Source organism: Balaenoptera ricei, chromosome 7, assembly GCF_028023285.1.
Source record: "Balaenoptera ricei isolate mBalRic1 chromosome 7, mBalRic1.hap2, whole genome shotgun sequence".
NCBI classification, from domain to species: Eukaryota; Metazoa; Chordata; class Mammalia; order Artiodactyla; family Balaenopteridae; genus Balaenoptera; species Balaenoptera ricei.
In genome coordinates this window covers 82404903-82425832 of record NC_082645.1, presented here as the reverse complement: position 1 = coordinate 82425832, position 20930 = coordinate 82404903, and the positions used below count along the sequence as shown (strand labels likewise).

The following is a 20930-nucleotide window of genomic DNA, read 5'->3' as shown; positions in this document are numbered from 1 at the left end:
TTTTGATGGGGATTTTTTTTTAAGTTACTTTGGATACGATTAGAATATTTAGTTTTCCATTTTTTATTCTACAACTACAGTTTTTTTCATGTGTTCAACCCCTTCATTTCCTACAATAAAATTTTCTTATTTATTTATTTAGGAACTGAATGTTTCTTGTCTAGGTTTTCCCAAAGTATTTTATGTTTTTGTTTCTGTTGTGGGTGGACTTTTTGTTTTTAGTTTTCTAAATAATAACTGCCAAATCTAGAAAACTACTAGTTTTTGTAGTACTATTTTCCAAAAATTGGTGCCTGAAGTTCTTTTTTCCCTTACCTTGACATTTTATATCACTGTTGAAAAAATACTGCCTTATCCTTGTCTATCCCTTTACACGCTCTTTAACTGACTTGTCCGTTCTAATGTCTTATATTATAACCAATTGGGGTTTTTTGTTTTTTATATATATATTGATTTTAAAATAAAATATATTCATATATAATGTAGTTTCAATTCCTGAATATATTTTCAGTTAAAACACTTGTTATCAAATACATAATAAATTATTATAGTTCATAAGAAAATATAAACCACCAGTTATGCATTCTAGTATACCCTAGGTACTAATTCTTCAGAATAATGATGGGCTTACGGTGCAAGCTGTTAGAATGCCTTAGGTAAGGTGTCTTATAACCACATGTTTTTTTGTATAATAACTAAATTCCTTTTTTAGAGTCCAAAATGGTTTTGCTTTACATAGAATTTTGCTTTACTGAGAATAATGTTTCCCATTATCCATTGAATTATGAGAACTGTAAACCCTTCATATGTATTATCTCTTTGGTACTCACAGCATTATTTCAGTTTTATGGAGAGGTCAGGGTCTTATCTACTACATGTCATAGAAGTACTCAATAGATATTTGTGGAATTAACCAAGGTAAATAGCATGGTTAAAATAACTTGCCAACAACAGAAACAAAAAAAGGAGTATATGACTAGACATCTTATTTTGCTCTATTTTCAGTAGATGATTCTGTCTACTGAAAAAGTAATAAATAATTATGAGGCATAGCTTATAATATACTCAATATCTTAAAATGGTTGAGTGCTACTATATAATAGTTCTGTGCTAAACATTTTATTTGCATTTGTTCATTAAATCCTGTCCACCAACCTATGAGGCAGATAGTATAACTATACTTACTTCAAGATGAGGAAACGAGCAGAGAGAGAGTTAAGTAACTCTCTGAATTCTTAGTGCAGAGTTGATTTATATCCATTTACAACAAATATTGCCTCTACATATATGGCTAATTGATGTCACTTCTATGCGTCCATAAGAATCACGAGATAATAATGGACCTGTATCTCCAAACCTAACCTGTGTAATGAGAAGTAGAAAGAAAAGTTGACCTTTCTACTGCCTGGCTCTTACCCTTCAAGTCAGACCATGCCCTGTGAGTGTAGTCAGAAATATGAATGATCATTACTAATTTTCCTTTCTTGGCGTTACACCATCAGAGAAGTCATGGGGATTTCTCTAAAATTGCCCGAAGGCAGTTTGTTTTTTTTTTTTTTTTTAAACATCAAGTCATGTTTTTTTAATGATTTTTTTCCTCCATATTTTAAATTTATTTATTTATTTTTGGTTGTGTTGTGTCTTCGTTTCTGTGAGGGCTTTCTCTAGTTGCAGCAAGCGGGGGCCACTCTTCATCGCGGTGCGCGGGCCTCTCACTATCGCGGCCTCTCTTGTTGCGGAGCACAGGCTCCAGACGTGCAGGCTCAGTAGTTGTGGCTCACGGGCCTAGTTGCTCCGCGGCATGTGGGATCTTCCCAGACCGGGGCTCGAACCCGTGTCCCCTGCATTAGCAGGCAGACTCTCAACCACTGCACCACCAGGGAAGCCCCCGAAGGCAGTTTTTAACATATATATTTTTGAAGGTTTACTAAACTGTATCTACAGGAGCCATGTGTGTGCAGAGTCTACAATCCAGTGAGTGTTGTGGTTTAGAGGCATTGCTGCTTCTGATTGTTTTTGATCACGTGCCCTACTTTAATTTCACCAAAATGTTGGTTGGTTTCAATGAGGGTATTTTCTGTGGGAATTCCGGTCTTGAGACTATGTTCCTTATCCTCAGATGATCTTCTGCTTGAGTTGATCTTCTGGGGTGATTCTGTGCATTGGAGGAAGTGGTTACCAAGGTCTGAAGGCCATGGGCATCTGAGAGACAGCAATAGCCAGCGACGTTTTCCTGAGGTTGTTACTATGTGTACAGTCTAGCATCTGTATAAATCTCTTAGTTATAACAGCTGTGTTTTCTTATTAAAAGGTTGCCTTTACCTGTCTTTGCGCTTCCTACAGTGGGTTCTGTTTTAGTAAATAATCTAATGTTAGCTTTCTGATTCTCTTTTCTCCACCACAACAAAAAATGCTATAAATATAAGTTTATTCCAAATACTGAGTTGGACACAGGGAAATTTGTTAGGAGCCAAATCTGTTGTGGTGTTAACTGATCATGTGCCTGGTTTGATTTTACTGAGCACTTCTTGTGTGCACAGCATAGAGCTAGGTACTTGGAGGCACAAAGATAAAGGGGGAAGGGCTTTTGCCCTCCAGAATCTCACAATTCAAAAGGAACTGAAGTTATAACTGAGTGGCCGTGTGAGAAAGTGCGGTGGAGGAAATGCTGGAATGTGCTGTAAAGGGCACAGTGAGAAACATGCCCATGCAGAGATGGTCAAATGATAAAATGTTGTTTGAATATAATCTTAATTCTCATTATAAACCACTAAAATTGAATAGAATTTCTTCATTACGGTGATGGCAGTAAAGAAAGAAATTAGAGGACTGCCACGGACTCCTTGAATAAATATATTAATGTAACTTTCAAATGTCCCTCTAATCAGAGTCATATGAATCATCAACAACATTTCTCAAACTTGTTAATGTTTATTTCAGACACGGGGTGGACTCATGGAAATTTTTTAGGAGCCAAATGTGTTATTTTCCATCCTAAAAGGAAAAGAAGCATTGCAGATCTACAATGGTGATTTTAACCACTTTTATTTTAATGAAACTTAAATGTGTACAAATATAAAATATGCATAAACTTCTTATCCTTACAGCTTTTATAAGCTATAAAACCAGAAGAAATATAAATTAAGTAAAAACTAAAAAAATAATATTTGAATTAATGATATCGTGAGAAGGTTTTGTTTCTCAGAAGCCAGATCACCAATGTTGAGACCAGTGTCAGTGGAAAGATACATTTGTGCTTTTGGTTTCACTTGTGTTATGACTTGATTCTTTTGATTTTGCATCTAAGGGTATATCATGCATCTGTGGCATTATTGTGGTCATCACTTTTCTTTCTTAACAAATAGCTTATTTTTATCTATGTGAAGAGCCAGTTCATTTAATGGTGCACCCCCAAGTACAATACTGAAGAAAAATATATCATTAAACGTACCCTGTGATGATTCTACCGCCACTTTTCTACTTCTAAACTATATTAAAACTTTTGTTCTTAGAATAAACCATAACATCTTTTTTGCTTTATTTAGCATAAATGCATAATTCACTTCTTAAGTCCATTTATTTTGCTTTCTCTTTAACCTATGGCAATTTATACCTACATTACCTTGTCTCACTTCATCATGATCATTTAATTTGCAAATTAATACTTCCAAAGAAAAGTTTTGTCTTTTTAAATGGTGAAAGAATTGCATGTGAGTAGCAGACAGGGACTGTTACCATATTTAATATCAAGGCCCTGCTCATCAACACCCTGAACGTTCGCCTCTGATCACTTGGCAACAAGTGTTTTGTAAATGCAAACATGGGAGGTGAAGTCACTTAGTAATGTTGAGTCATGAATGTCGTCTAGATTGTCCAAAATAGCTTACCTCATGTTAGCAGTTTTGATCATCAAAGTAAAAACACAGCATTTTAAAATTCTCCCAGAACTCAAGATTATGTCTGTAGATTTCTAGTAGGCAATGATGCCAGTTTAAGAAATACCGGCCTGTAGAATATTGGGCAAGGACCTGATAACCGAGGAGTGGTTCCCGTTTTTTCCCCTTCAGGAAAGATTGGTGACATTTCTGAGGATAGCTACTGACTTATTTTTCTTCCTCAGCCTTGATCTGCTTTCTTGACAGTCAATAAACCAATGCCTTCTTTGTTTCTACGTGAAATAACTTTATGAAGGACTTATTAGAAGAAGAGTGGGTATAAGGCCTAAACAGAGCTCAGTTAAGTGAATGGAATAATTTAAATATTTTCGTGTCATACTGGAATTGCCCATGGACTGTCTCTCTTCCACTGCACCATGAACTCTTTGAGAAAGGGGCTGTGTCTTACACCCAGTTGGATTCCCAGTATGTGGTACCATGCCCAGCACACAGTAGGCACTCAGAAAATGTTTGCTGAATGAACGCATATTAATATAATAAAGTCCTTAGTGGTGTGATGTACATCAGATAATATGCTCCAGTGTCTTGTTCCGGAAGCACATGACCCATTACTTGCCATTGTGATAAATTAGCTGGGCCCATAGAGAACTAGTCTCAGCCTGCCTCTGGTATGTTCTGGCCCAAAGAATCAGACCAGTTGCCTTCACTGCCTCATTAGGTAATATCTGGAAAATGATGAAAAGTTTCCCAATTGGCATGTTTACTCTGGTGTCTTTCCCTTTCCTTCCCTCACCCTGTCATCCTTCTGACTCAGGAAGCTATGATCTGTTCCTTATTCACAGGCTATCACAGGATACATACAAGCCATAGTCTGGAGCATGCTATCTCTTTGATCACTCAACCCCTTCTGTGTGGTTCCAGTTAAAGGAGTGGAGGACAGTGCTCAGCCCGTTTCTTTTCTCGTTGTGTTCGGTTTGCCTCGTTCATTGTGGTGATAGACTAAGGAGAGAAACTGTGTATTTATTGGAGACAGCTTTTGATTCTTCAAGATCAAAGCATATTGTTTTTTGGTTTTCTTTTTAAGGAATTCCTTTATTTTTATTGTTTATTTATTTATGTATGGCTGTGTTGGGTCTTCGTTTCTGTGCGAGGGCTTTCTCTAGTTGCGGCAAGCGGGGGCCACTCTTCATCGCGATGCGCGGGCCTCTCACTATCGCGGCCTCTCTTGTTGCGGAGCACAAGCTCCAGACGCGCAGGCTCAGTAGTTGTGGCTCACGGGCCTAGTTGCTCCGCGGCATGTGGGATCCTCCCAGACCAGGGCTCGAACCCGTGTCCCCTGCATTGGCAGGCAGATTCTCAACCACTGCGCCACCAGGGAAGCCCCCAAAGCATATTGTTACTGACCCTTATAAGAGTACTTCTTTGGTCAAGTTCATTTTTTTCTCCAAGATAACTTTTCTCTAATTTAGCTTTCTTTAAACTAACTTTTATGTCTCTTATCAAAAAACCATTTACCAGATAATGGGCCTTGGTTTCCATCATGTGCTTCAGACATATGATTGTAACACTCGAGGAAAAATGTTCTGCTTGATTTGAGACTTCAGACTGAAATAACATTAAGCAGAGAGGAGAGGCTGGACTTTCTCTTCTGAATAGTTTCTTTATATATATGTCTACCATTCATCTATATGTATAGCTATATCTGTATCTGTATCTATATTGCCAGTAGCTAGCTACTATATAATATATAATATAGCTATAATATAAAATTTCATATTATAAAATTAGATCATATAAAAATTATATAAAACATATAATATTGCTACTGGCAATAAAGGACCAAAAAGAAAAGTTGATAATATCAAATATTAGGTGCATCGTATGCTAACAGGTTATGTAAAATGGATCTAGGCAGAAGAAGCCTAGGACTAAACTCTGTTTATCATTTCCAGTAAGCTGTGCGGCTAAGAGCGTATCAGTTGACTTTTCTGTACATTAGGGAATTTTTCATCTCAACAATTAAACCTTGCCTTTCACCTCATTACTTTCAAGCCTGCATGCAATTGAATTAGAATTTGAAATTTGGGAATATAAAATTCATTAGAGCTTTGTGTAAATATCAAATAGGAAAACAAGATGCTCTATGGAAAAGAACTAAATCTAAATACTTACACCAGAGATTGATATTTTGTTTCATAGTATACAGGAATCAGAATATATTGTCATTAGCACTTAGAGTAAAATTGTATACTTGTGTTGGCCCCTATGTTCCTATCAAATGTAATGCTTTCAGTACCATAGTTTATGTTCTTATTTTTTGTCCTCATCTTATCAAAATTGATATGGTGTGCTTTGAAATGGCATGATGTAAATGAGGGGAAGCAACCAGGAAAAATTTTTACTGAATTTATAGTCACACAAAGAATTGAAACTAGCAAAACGATGACTTATCAAACAAACAAAAACTGGTGTTATCACATATAACTATAATAAAATAATGGTCCAGATAACTCACATCATTGTGTTTGGTGTGTGTATGTATATGTACATTTGCACAAGTATACGCACAATCTATTTCACCAACTGTAGTAACTGAAAATGGTTTAGGTTTCAGTTATTTGAGAGGGCCATATGCTTTTATATTGAATATATAATTTATAGATACTACCTGCTTCCAAGTAGGAATGTACTCATTACACATAATGTAGAGGTATATCCTGAGGAAAATAAATGAATATCCCTACACACTCCCTTTTTGGAATAAGAGAATCAGCCTGAATGGTCCAGACTGTTGCTTAGATTCAAGCCCACAACAAGGCTTTAACTCAAAGCAGAAACTGAGTTTTATTGGTTGGATGGTGCTGCTACCCACAGTAGTATTTAGGCAGCAAAAGGTGAAAGCAATAAAATAATTTTTTTGGCATTGTTAGAACTGGGTGATGTTCATGCTTGCGAGGTCCTCCTTGAAGGCAAGGACCACGTTTTTCTTGGATGTGTATTCCTAGGGCACAGTAGCTGCCATATAATAGTCCCCCCAAAAATGTTGTGACCATTGTTTTAAAAAAAATGGTGCCTAAAGTACTGAGTTATGTCCCAAAAGTCTACTACACATATTTGAGCTGTTTCTTTGCTTGAATAGGGAGAAGATCCAATTTATCCGAACTGAAGGGACCCCAGGATTGGTGCGTCTTTCAAGTGATGCCGACCTTGTTATGTTGCTGAGGTACGTAACCGCTTCTTGAAGTGGGAAGTCTCCTATCGTCAGACATCGTGGAGCATTTTAGAAAATAACGTGCCAATATTGGCAGCCTATATTCTTAAGACTCGTGGAATACTCATGTTGAAGGTATAAGATGCTGATTTAGTGATAATTCATTTCAGATTTCATTTCTTATCACTGGAATCAGTTTGATTTTGTTCTCACCCTGCTGGCAAAGGAGGTGGTATTGGAGAACGGAAAGTCTGTAGAGGCCGATGAGTAGAATGTCCCATCACAGAATGGAGCAGGAAGTTATACCTGGCTTCCCTCATCAGAGTAGAAGAGAGGTTGTACTTATATTTTCATCCCCAATTTTTTTCTCAAAAGCTGTTTTGTCCCTGTTTGCTGATTTGAAGTTATCTATTTACTTTATGGTTTTGAGAATTTAAGATGGGAAATCAGATAAGAAAGTTGAAATTTGGTCACTGGTACTCACTGCCAACTTGATAGACCTTCCTAATACTGACCAATTATATTTTCTTTTCTGATGGTTAGGTGAGCTTTAGTTTTAAACTTTAGAGTAGCTTAGAATGGCAAGTTTTCAAGAGACTTTTTCATTTTTGATATTATCTCTCCAATGTAGGAGATCAGAGTAAAATAATGCTTTGCTGTACCTAGTGACTGGGGCACCTACTACTATAACCTCCATAGGCTTAAAGGGAAGTCATGCTTGGCCATATCAGCAATGTTTTATTTATCTCAAAGTGTTAATAGTCTCATTCATATTATTCATGATAATCTTAACTCTAACCATTTCTACTGTGTGCTCGATAGTTGCCATATTTGTAAAACTAAAGCCAAAAAGTTATTTTCTTTTACTCTGTGGTTAGAGCATAATTCAAAGGGATATAATCACTTTCCATAGATATTTCACTTCATTTTATCCTGAACAAGATGTATTGGTGGTTGGGCGTCACTTCTCAGCCCAGGTGATGACCCTCAACTTGTGGTGTTCTGGCAGTTCTGAAAGCAGGATGTAGCATGCTAGATACTCATGAAGACTCTTGGGCAATTAATATGGAGTATGATGTTTCTACCATAGTTTGGTTGTTGATAAAGTAGTAACATTTATTACAAAATTCTGGCTGGGGTAGGACTCTTTTGATTCATTCTAGAAGTCTGTGTTTTTTTATTTAAAGAATTCTACTTTTGGAGTTAGTAAAAACGAAAATGATTGCAAAACAGAAATCATGATTATTGTTCACCTGTCCTTAGTTAAATAATCTTTAGATGGTATAGTCCTAAATATTTTGAGTTAAAATACAGTTTATAATATTTGTACATTGTTAAACACCACAGTTGGCATGAATTTCTATATGTTATGTGGTTGAATTTTAAAATATTTGAAAACTGATTTATATATAAAGAGCAAGGCTACATTTTTGCCCTTTTGGGAAAATAAGCATGTTTTCTGAAGTTGAGCCTTTGGAGAAGTGTGAGAAATTTACTTACATATAGTAGCTTTATAATTATTACATACAAATGACAAATGATGTTATTTAATTCTAGACTTTTACTTCATTTGGATGAGCAAATAGTTGTATGCTGTGACACAATATATTACATGTGCGTGCTTAATAAATAATATTTAATGATTATTGAAACATTTTGGGATATTCTCAGCTCTTTATTTTTTATTTTACTTTGGAGTTTGAGTCATTTGAATCAGTAACTATAAACTCAGGCAGTGGACTTGCTGGATATGTAGATGGAGTCTCTGTTTCTGTTTTTATACTTCTATTTCTTTCTTTTTTCTATTTAAAAATATTTATTTTCTTGGGTGAATTTTGTAGTATGTGAATTACATTTTAATAAAAATATTTTTATTAAAGTATAACTGATTTACAATGCTATATTTATTTTAGGTGTACAACATAATGATTCAATGTTTTTATAGATTATAGTCCACTTAAAGTCATTATAAAAATATTGGCTATATTTCCTGTGCTGTACATTATATCCTTGTATCTTATTTAATTTTTACTTATATACATTGTCTATTTCTTAAAAAGGAAAGTCACTCCTGGTACAAATGGACTTGAATATCAGCAAGCTGCAATGTAGAAATGATATAGCTCTAGGAAATTATTCATTTTAAAATAAACCCATGTAAGGTTATTTTCCAGTACAGCTATTACAAAACTCAAGAATTTTAAAATAACTTTGTTGTATTTGTTATTGGTTATTCTATTTCATGTATTCTGTCACTGACTCAACTAATGTAAGAAGTGTGCCTTTAACAGAGCTTATATAGGAAATGATTGATAAATTTGGCTACATTAGGATTCTTAATTTTATGTAATGAAAGACACCACATATAAAGGCATAAAAAAGGCAACAAACTAGAAGAATATATTCACAACACATAAAACAAAGATATCATGAATACATAAAGCATGCCTTTAAATCAATTTGAAAGAAAATAACCCAAAAGAAAAATGGATAAAGAATATAAAAAGGCATTTCAAAGGAATTGAAACATGAATAGCCAATAAACTCATGGAAAGATGCTAGTAATCATAAAATGCAATTTCAAATATTGAGATACTATTTCATACTATTAAATTTGAAAAAATCAAAAAAGCTGGTAATACCAAGTGAGAAGTAGGAACTCCATATTTTCTGGACTCGGTGGATTGCAATTTCTACAACCTCTTTGGAGGACAATTTGACAATATCTTGTACAGTTAAAAAGACATATACACTATGAGTGAGCAACGCTGCTTTTAGCTATCATGGAGCTCAATATCAGAAAAACAAACAATTCAATTAAAAATTGGGCAGAAGATCTAAATAGACATTTCACCAAAGAAGACATACAGATGGCCAAGAGGCATATGAAAAGATGCTCAACATCACTAATTGTTAGAGAAATACAAATCAGAACTACAATGAGCTATCACCTCACACCAGTCAGAATGCCCATTATAAAAAAATCTAGAAACAGTAAATGCTGGAGAGGGTGTGGTGAAAAAGGAACCCTCCTGCACTGTTGGTGGGAATGTAAATTGATACAGCCACTATGGAGAACAGTATGGAGGTTCCTTAAAAAACTAAAAATAGAACTACCATACGACCCAGCAATCCCACTACTCGGCATATACCCTGAGAACACCATAATTCAAAAAGAGACATGTACCACAGTGTTCATTGCAACACTGTTTACAATAGCCAGGACATGGAAGCAACCTAAGTGTCCATTGACAGATGAATGGATAAAGAAGGTATGGCACATATATACAATGGAATATTACTCAACCATAAAAGGAAACGAAACTGAGTTATTTGCAGTGAGGTGGATGGACATAGAGTCTGTCATACAGAGTGAAATAAGTCAGAAGGAGAAAAACAAATACCGTACGCTAACATATATATATGGAATCTAAAAAAAAAAAAAAGGTACTGATGAACCTAGTGGCAGGGCAGGAATAAAGATGTAGACATAGAGAATGGACTTAGGGACACGGTAAGGGAGGGGGAAGCTGGGGCGAAGTGAGAATAGCATCAACATCTACCGAATGTAAAATAGTTAACTACTGGGAAGCAGCAGCATAGCACAGGGAGATCAGCTCAGTGCTTTGAGATGACATAGAGACATGGGATTAGGAGGGTGGAAGGGAGGCTCAAGAGGGAGGGGATATGGGGATATATGTATGCATATGACTGATTCACTTTGTTGTACAAAAGAAACTAACAGTATTGTGAAACAATTATACTCCAATAAAGATCTATTAAAAAAAAAAGATATATACACCATGACTGAGCAACTCTGCTTTTAGATATATACCATATTTACACTAAGAAGCTGTATTACATGTATACAAGGTGATACATACAGGATATTCATTGCACCATTATTGATAAAAAGCACACAGTTGGGGAAAAAGTCAATATTTGTCAAGAAAGGTATGGATAAATAAACTAGTACATTAATAGAATGGAATACTACATAGCAGGTAAAAGTAGTAAACTAGACCCTTATATATCAACACAGACAGATACCAGAAATATATTGTTGAATAAAAAAAGTTCAAGAATTCAATATACTTATAAAGTATTTAAAAAAATTTTTAGCGCATAAGGCAAAACTGTATACTGTTCGTCTGTACGTATGTTGCAAAATATCAGACTATGGAAGGATATGTTAAAGTCATGATAGAGGCACTCAAAAGGGACTTCATATACATAACATGCATACACACAGATATATAGATACATCTATATATAGATATATGTACATCCCTAAGTATGCATGTGTGTTTGAAGCAAAAGTAATAGGGTTAACATGTACTAATCCTGGATGATATGTATTAAGTGTTTTTATGTTATTCACTATCTCTCCTATATTAAATTTTTCAAGTAAAAAAATTTCTCTCTTGGTAAGAACGATTTCTGCATATTGGTTGTATTTAAAGGAAGTAAGTGTCATAGAGCAAAGGACACATGTATAGATGTTTGAGGAGAGGGTGCTAATTCCTACTTTTCAATTAATTTAGCTATGAATTTCTAGACCTTTATGGTATCAACTGTTTATATGGCATTTTTCCTTAGCAATCAACTTAAAATTCACATTATTCCAATGGTTATTGATTTATTGAGAAAGAGAATTGACTGTTTCAGGGCTTAATTTGGTATTACAAATACAATTACTTATTGCTTCTGTTTCTAAATCTTTTGACTTTTATAGTTTAAAAGTGGGAAGATGGCTTAAAAAACTATGGTGTCTAAAAATGTTTTTGTGATAGTGGTTTATAGTGGTTTAGCAGACGTGTGCAGGTGAATGAAGAACCAGAGAAAGAATTATCAAGTTGTTATTGCATTGCTGTAACCCAGGGTCCCTCAGCCTTAAAAGTATTGACATTTTGGGCTGGCTGTGTCTTTGTTGCAGGGAGCTATTCTGTGCCTTGTAAGATGTTTATCAGCATCCTGGCCTCTACCCATTAGATGCCAAAAGCACCCCTTCTCCCAGTTACGACAACCAAAAACGTCCTCAGACATTGTGTGATGTCCCCATAGAGTGTGAGGAAGGGCAAAATAGCCTCAGTGGAAAGCCAGTGCTATAACTCTTAGGAGTTCTTTCCTTAAATCTCCTCAAGACTAAACTGTTGCCACTTTTTCTCAATGTTTTTTGAAAACAAGTAGCAGGTTTCTAGATGTGACCAAGTTTGAGGGAAAGCTACTTCTACTCTTAATTTAAAAACACAAGTACTCTTACTTGTATTGTTGATTCTATTTTGTCAAGTGTTTGTATATTTGATAATCAGTAGTACATTTCTTTATCATAACAGTTAATGAAAAGTCTAGGATTCCAAGATCTCAGATCCCTGGTTACTATCTTTTAGGAGAGTATTAGAAACAGAAATTTCAGTATGGAGGAGAAAGAAGACACTAGGTTGAATAACATCAAAATCCTCACATTTGAAAAACATTATAAAGCCAGACTAAATGAGGAAGCTTATTATTTAGCAGTTGTAATTATTTAAGAGGTGTTTTGTTTTATTTTGCTTTTAATTCTCCAATGAAATCCCAAGCTCTTTGAAGGCTGAGACCATGTTGTATGTGTCTTGGAATGAAGGTATGAACATACTTTGTGTATTTACTATGGGTCTTCAATAAACATTGTCTCTTGTGTTTGGCTCTTATTCCTAGACGTAAAAACCCAGGCTATTTTCAGATGAAACGTGCAAACTCTAACTCATTTAAAGTAACAAAATAGAAATCATGCTGTCCAAAGTTGGTAGGAAAACAGGCAAATAACCACAGGTTTCACAAAAGATGCAAGAGCCAACTGTTTTTGTCCCACGAATTACCTGCAGGAGAAAGGGGACAGGTGCTTTCTTTGGGACGTGCACTGGACCTCAGATGGAATTGGTCGGAGCAAGAGATTGACTTACTCATTGCAGAAACAAGGCATTTACCCACCTCTTTGGCTGAAGTATGCATTTTATTTCTTGTCTTTCCCCAGTTTATTTGAAGAAGAGATAATGTCATATGTGCCTCCACATGCCTTACTCCATCCCAGCTACTGTCAGTCCCCACGTGGCTCTCCTGTGTCCTCTCCCCAGAACTCGCCAGGTGAGTCCACCAGCTGCCTGCCATTTCTCTGAGGAGTGAGCCCTGAAGTCACATGTTCTGTCCTCATAAAGGACAGTAAGGGAACACTTTGGGTACATCAGTACTGTTAGCACAGGTACATATTCTGTGGTACTTCCTGTCTCTTAAAACTGGCTTGTTTCCATGGGGATTTATTTTGACAGGAAAATAATGACATTCCAAAATAGGATATAAATGTTAGCAGTATGAAATACTCAGATGTAGAATTTACTTTTCATTATGTTATGTAGTGCTTAATATATCTTGGAAAATATTAGGGCACAAAATACTATGTTAGCTTTTTGGATTTAAAAAGTTCTAGTTAGGAGATTGATTCAAAGAATAATAAAGAGAAATCTCTATTTTCAAGAAATATTATAGAATTAGAATTAATCAGTTTAATGGTCTTGGATAATTTTTTTCCCTTCAGTAGTTAATAATTGCATTAGATAGGAAGACCAGAGGTACGTGAGCAGGTAGAACATGCTGATAGATGAAATTAACTAAAAATTTTAAGTTTAAATTCTTTTTGAAAGGTGTATGGTGTGAATGGAGGAATGAATGGATGAATGAATAAATAGTAGATAATGCAGCTTAGCAAATGAGTTTCTTTTTAAGGAAGGTAGTCATGATGTTGACAGAACATCAGCTCTATTTATCCTTATTATAAGCCATATATTGTTCACACTGTAGCAGTTGTCAGAATTTAAAACTATTTTAATAGAAATCCAAACTCCGTATGTGTCACTAAAAGCTGCTCTATGTTCTCTGATATATAACACCTGTTTTCATATATTGGTATCATAGTGAAGCTACAGCCTAACTGAATACCGCAAACAGAAAAAGGTCTATTAATTTGTTCATTTAACAGAGATTTATTGAGCATCCAGCTATGATCCAAGCCCTGAATTAGACCCTGGTTCTATAAAGATGAATAATACAGTCTCTGCCTTTGAAAATTCACGGTGGGGCAGTAAGTCAACAAGTGACTCCAAAAGCTCTGTGTTTAGTCCTATAATGAAGAAATGTATGGGAACACAGATGTGGGAACAATTCTTCATTCAAGATGGGGGTGGGGTGTTTGGGGAAAGGTGAAGACAACAGGTATAAAGGGAAGCCTTGAAGAATGATGAATAGGATTTTACCAGGTGGACCAAAGGAACGAGGACATTCTAAGGAGTAGCATGAGCTAAGCCACAGAAGCATGAAAGTAGTTTAGGACAAATTAATAGATACAAGTAAAGGCAAGTTCTCAAAGCTCAGGTTGGAAAGATAGGCTAGAGTTGGTTGGCCACTGAAGCATTACTTTGTACTCCATGTGGAGCCACTGAAAATTTATAAACAGGAATATCCTGTTTTATAAAGTTCAGTTTGGTGGCCATGTGGAGGATGTATTAGAAGACGAGAGACTAAAGTTAGAGAAACCATCTGGGAGGCTGTTGCATTAACCCAGGTGACATGATAAGGGCTGGACTAACGGTGATGGAGAAAAGGGCGTTAATTCAAAGGCTATGTTGGATGTAGAGATTCTAGAACTTTAAGTCCAAGTAGGGAAGAGTCAAGGCAAATTCTAAGGTTCTCAACTCATAGACTACTAAGACAGATGGTAACACCATTTACCAAGAAAGGAAAAAGGTTAGACTGGAGAGGAGAGGTGAAAGGAGGCTGGTTTGAGACATGTTTTGTTGAAGAATCTTTGGGCCATCCAACTGGAGATGGAAACCCAAAGACAACTGGAAACAGAGTCTTGGAGCTCAGGGGAGGTTAGCAGCTAGGAATACAGGTGTGCTGGCGGCAGTTGAAGCCCATTGGGTAGATAGAGGAAGTAGGGAGGACAGGTCAGTGAAAAGAAGAGAAAATAGGGGATGGTGACCTGAGTAACCCCAATATTTAAGGGAGGGGCTGAGGGTGCAAGTGAAAGTGAGAGAGCCAGTGGATTTTGGAAGAGAACTAGGAAAGTCTTTTCGGGGAAGCCATGTTTCAAGAAGGAAGGAGTGGCCAACAGGGCCAGGTGTTCAAAGGAGTCAAGAAGGATGAGGCCTGAGAAGAGGCCATTAGATTTGAAAATCATGAAGTTATATGTGGCCTTTGCCAAAGCAGTTTCTATGAATTAATAGGTCATGAACTGGAATGTTACCAGTTACAGGATGCTAGAAGATGTAAAGTAGAAAACAGGCATGAAAAATATTCTCTCCATGAAATATGGAAGTGAAGCAAAATAAGGCAGTACTTAGAAGAGGAATTAAGGAAGGGGTTTTAGGATGGGGAAGTTGAGCATGTGTGTGCGGAGGTCAGATAGTGTGGGTGGAAGGAAAGTGGTTTGTTGAATGGGGCGAAGAAGCAGTGGTCAGCACAGCACAGGCCCGTGGGAAGGCAGGACACTGGAGGCAAAAGCACAGGTCAGCTCTGGAACAAAGTAGGGACACTTATTTTGATGATACAGGATGAAAAGAAAATAAGTATATGGCTCTACGGGTAAGTGTAAAGGTGTAGGGGAAAAATTAATGGAATTCACAGCTGGCCTCGGTCATTTACCAACTGTGTGTGACTTTGGGCAGTTTACTTCCTTTCCTGAATTTGAATTTCTTTCTCCTTAAAATGGGAATGATAGTAATCATCTCCCATGGTTATTTGGAGGAGAATGCCTCACCTGGTACCTAAAACATGTCAAGCATCCAATAAATGTTAGTTTATCCCTTTTTCTCTCTTTCTGGAAATCTGAGAAGTCTAATTTGTCAGTATTTGAACCACTAATAACTGATACATATGAAGCTATTTCATATTTGCAGAACTGGCTGCCTAGATATTTAATCATTCTGACTGGCCTTAATCTTAGCTAGAACCTACGAGGGGGTTTAAATGGGTTGTCCCTTCACCTCAGGCTTTGTGGCTAAAGGAATGAAGCTCTGTGGAGTATTGCTCAGCCCAGTCAAAGCTCTCTTTTCCAGACCTTTTCTGTGGCCCCTCCTCCTAGAGAAAAAGGTAGATCACCAGATTCTGTCCCTTCTGAGCCCTGCAAAGGCATGTACTCTCGGTGATGGGCTGGACCCTTTTGAGGCTCTGTGAACATTCTAAATGGTGACTAAGTTTCTTCTTTTCAAGTAGCATCACAAATGTACATAAGTAACCCATGGTGGTAATAAATGCATTCTGGAAGCAGATTGAGAGTTAAACGTTTTCCAAAGACATGTCTAACCCAAATATATCCAAATTGCTAGCAGTGTTTGTGGTGGTTTTAATTTTCAGGAAGAATCATCTCCATATTTTTGGCCTACTCTATTTCAGTGGACTTTATTTGATCTTGAAATTGGGATGTACTGCCTAATATCAATGGAAGTAACTATAACTAATTCCACATGAAACAAGGGCAGGACTAGCCTCATTTACCCTGTGGAGGAATCTTCTGTTTCTTTGAGTAAAATAGCCTCTTCTACCAGTACTCCTAAAGTTCTTATGAAAACATTTCTAACAGATTTTTTCAAGTTATCTGATCCTCCTTCTTGTGACTAGAATTTCATCCCTTTTAGTGGTATGAGAATAATATTGCAAAAATTACGACAATCATAAATTTTAATGATCTTCTTTCAGAACACCCAGGAACCTGCTAAACTTTCCACATTTTTCCTCATTCCAAGCCCATTTACATGTCTTTTCAAGTGCAGGAGAGAGAGGGGCTTTGGAAACTTGGACTCGCTGCTTTTTGCAGCTGTTAGAGTGCTCACCTAAAATTTGTCAAAATTTTGGAATGTGAAGGTTTGTTTTTCTAGGACCATTATAATGCCAGTCCCAACCTTAGCGATGCCAGAAGGAAAAGATCTTTCCAATTACCATATGGTTTATTATGCCAAATATAGGACCCAGAATTTTATTTAAGGACTTTTTTGTAGCTGCACATTTCTAGGAATTGAAATGCAAGAACACCTAATTTATCTAATATTGTTGGAGATGTGCTTACTTATGTGAATTTTCCACGTGACCATAGCTGTGACATTAGACATCTGAGAATTTGTTTAACCCACCATTTGCTGAGACTCTTTCATAAATATATTATACTTCTCCCTGCTTCCCTATACACAGTGCCTTGAGGATATTTCATGGTTCGGGGGGATCAGCATACAGAGCTGTTATAACTTGACTAGAACTGGACACTCTGGAAGCCAGTAGAGCACCAGATCACACTCAAGAGAAGTAAAACAGACCAGAGAGCACTGAAGAGCTATGTGGGTCTTTACTGAAGGCTGTCTTAAGGGCAGTTATTTCTCTCAACACACAGTGCACCTCCTTAAGGACATTCTTTTCCCCTCTTTTCCTCCAAAGTCTTATTATCCCAGCTGCTGCTTATCTCTTCTGCTCTTTTCACAAATATTCTCTCTTCCTTCCCCTCCCCACCCCCTTCCTTTCCTGCTCACTTTCTCTCCCCCTCCATCTCTCCCTCCCTTTTCCCCTCCCTTTCTCTCTCTCTCAGTGTCTCTCTCTCCCTCTTCTCCCTTCCTCCTTCTTTGACTTCCTCCCACCCTCCCTTCTCCCTCTTCCATCCCTCCCCTTACCCGCAGTCTCTGAAGCAGCTTTATACTTGTTTTTAGAAAAAGTGTTCTATCCCTTCTCTTTGCTAAGCCCCACAGAGATGATCTAGGAACCAAACAGTACAAATGAAGGATGCTCTCTGGGTAGGTGGGGATGGGGGAGTTATGATTCCAGAGACTTCAGGAAAACCAAATACTATCTCTGTCACAATATACAGGTATTTTTATTTGTGTGTTTTTTGTTGCTGTTACTCTCCCTTGCTTCCCACCCCTAACACTCTCAGAAGATGCCTGTCACTGGCATGCCCTCCAGCTTTCCCCTTTTAATAAATTGCTTTTAATTTGCCAACATTTGAAAAATCAGATTATCAAATAAATAAATGGTATGTAAATGGAAGCATCAACAAGGTCAAAACAATGACCTGAGGGCCTTTTATTACTCTTAGAGAATAAAGCAAAAATGCCAGGACTTCCTTGCTTGTGCTTTGTGCCAGCTATTTTTGAGGTTTTGTTTGTTTGTTTGTTTGTTTGTTGTTTTTTTCTTAATTTCCATTGTTGATCTATGTTCCAGAAGATAGAGTTTTCCAGAAATTATTATAATGCTTGATAATTTGTTCTCATTCACTAACAGGGAATTATTGTTTTAAAAATGTCATGGAGTTGATTTGTTTTAGAAAGTGAACAGAAAAGAAATTCTCTTCTGAGCCGTCCCAGTACATAGGCCTGGAACCATGCTGAATTAGGCTGAACTTCATCCACCTCCATTGCAGACCAAGAGCAAGTCATCAGAGCATTCTGGGTTCTGGGTGGCACACCCAGCATCAAAAAAGACCCAGACTTCTTAGCTGTTTGATGCCAAGATTTTTCTAGTATCACCTAGAAAAGAAATCCTTTGCCTGGTAGAATTCTTTAGTTTGTATGTGATTGTGCAGTTTTTTAACAGTATGTGGAAATAGTGTAACACTATATGGAAGTACTTTAGGCCTGCCTAGCAATGATTTTTAAAAAGTCTAATATCTGTTACTGAAACTTTTTCCTATAAATAATTAACGTAATACTGACTATCCATAAAACCAGCCTTTCATTTGATCACTTCCTATATGTAACATTGACCTTTTCGTATCTGACTTCCTTCTTTAAGACCATAAAGACTATGACATTTACTCTCTCTATAAGAGAATTATATTCTAGAACTTCACTTACAGTTACGGTTCTTAGTTCTGTGAGCTCTGTCTCCAAGATAATTTTTTATTTCCAAAGTGGAAGTAATATTGTTTCTGCCCTGGATTTTCTGGCAGTTGCACCTGACTTGCATTAAGAATTTGACAAGGGCCAACAGCATAATTTATTGTAATTTTTAAATCATGATGTAATGTGTGAATGATTTTTTCATAATAGAACTATTGGCAAAATAATTTTTGCATTTAACAGTTTCTGTCTCCAGAGTCCCCATAATTGAATTCCTTTACCTAGAGCTTAAAAGGAGTCAGAGCTAATTTTTATTAAGTGTCTGTATTGATATTGATGGAATGTGTTATGGCATTTGACACATCCTTTTAAGCATCTCAAATTATATAGCAATAGTATATGTGCTGTTTTTTAAAAGTAATCAACTCTTAAAGAATTGGGTTTCTTTTCAGTCCTGAAAGATTTTCAGTCTTTCGTTCCTGTTTTTCCTCTTCCCTATCAATGATCGCGCTCTTGAAAGCTGATTCATTATGGCTGCTTTCTGAGCTGTCTGGGTTTAGGAGTCTGCAGTTACTCAGACTGCAGCAGCAAAAGCTTTATTCTGCCACTCTAACTGGACTTGTGCTGCACGGCTCTGTCCCTCAGCCATCCAAGAGAGGAGCCTGGAGTCCTCGCAGATCATGCTCCTTCATGTTGCAAACGATACCTTTCAAATACATGGGAAGTATTCCCCCTGTGTTGGTCCCTGGATGATGCCCAGGTGTTTCATCGGTTACCTTTGACCTTCTTGTGGGAGATAATGGTTCTCAGACTTGGCTGCACGTTGGAATCATCTGGAGAGCTGCATGGCACACTAATGTCTGGGTCTCACCCCCACCAATTCTGATGTAATATGTCCTGGCTGTGGCCTGAACATTGGGATTTTTAAAAGCTCCCTAAGTGATTCTAATGTGCAGTCAAGATTGAGAACCACTGCCTAGGAGTCTTCTGCATCCCAGACCTTTTAAGGTCAAGTTTATTTGTTTTCCTTTATGGCATAGCTCTTAGCTCTTTGGGTAAAAGATTCATAACTATGCCAACAGAACTCTGGACATATTATTCATCAATAGCCCATTTTATTAAATTCCATTCCCCAACCTCGGTACATTTCCCCATGTGTTCAGTATTCACAACTATGCAGATAATAGCAATAACAGCTAACATTTACGTGGGGCTGCTTATGCAGCCGGCACTGCGCGAAGTGCCATACCACACATACGCTAACTCATTTAATCCACAAGTGTGGCCCGGATCTCGCACTGGAACTCCAGTACTATATTTTCAAGTGTCTGCAAGGTATGTCAACCTGAACAGCTGTCCTCTCCAGCTTAGTATGTAGAAAGCTTCATATGCTCCTGTCCACCAACATCATTTCCCATGCTGCTTTAGCATCAGACGGACCTGGCTCAGATCCTAAATCTACTATTCACTGTCACATGACTTCAGTTTCCTTAGTTACAAAGTGGTGATGACAGTAATAATACTAAGGCCTGCTTCTTAGACTTGTGAGGATTTCCCAAGATCCTCTCTATAAAGTGAATGGTCCTTAATGCGTAGCAGACACAACAAATGACAGCTATTGTTATTGTTTAAAAAGCTTTATATTACCATGAGAGCTTCCTATTCCTCTTCCTTACTTATCTACTCTTACCAATTCTTACTTCACATTGTAAAATTTCCTCTGTCACCATAGTCCAGGCTAGTCCTCATCCCCTCAGGCCTCCATTGCTTCAACTACTCCTAGCTAGGTCTTTCCTCCTTCCGGCCCTTAATCCACTCTGAAAATCATTTCTGAACTAAAACACCACTTGTTTGTTATTCCCTTGCTTAAGAACCTATAAAGGCTTCCCACTGCTTGCTGCATCATGCTCACACTTCTCAGCTAGGTTTTTAAAACTTCTTCTCATAATTTCATACCAAACTTCTGACCAA

The 20930-nt window shown here is 37.0% G+C and overlaps 1 protein-coding gene across 6 annotated transcripts in view; it reads left to right on the top strand.

The window, feature by feature from the left end:
- Positions 1-20930, top strand: part of HECW2 (HECT, C2 and WW domain containing E3 ubiquitin protein ligase 2) — a 363403-nt gene that overhangs the window by 283932 nt on the left and 58541 nt on the right. For all 6 annotated transcript variants that reach the window (XM_059928399.1, XM_059928397.1, XM_059928396.1 and 3 more), the window contains 2 exons: positions 7036-7119; positions 13121-13230. In XM_059928399.1, coding sequence (XP_059784382.1) covers positions 7036-7119; positions 13121-13230 — 194 coding nt within the window. The remainder of the gene's footprint in view (positions 1-7035; positions 7120-13120; positions 13231-20930) is intronic.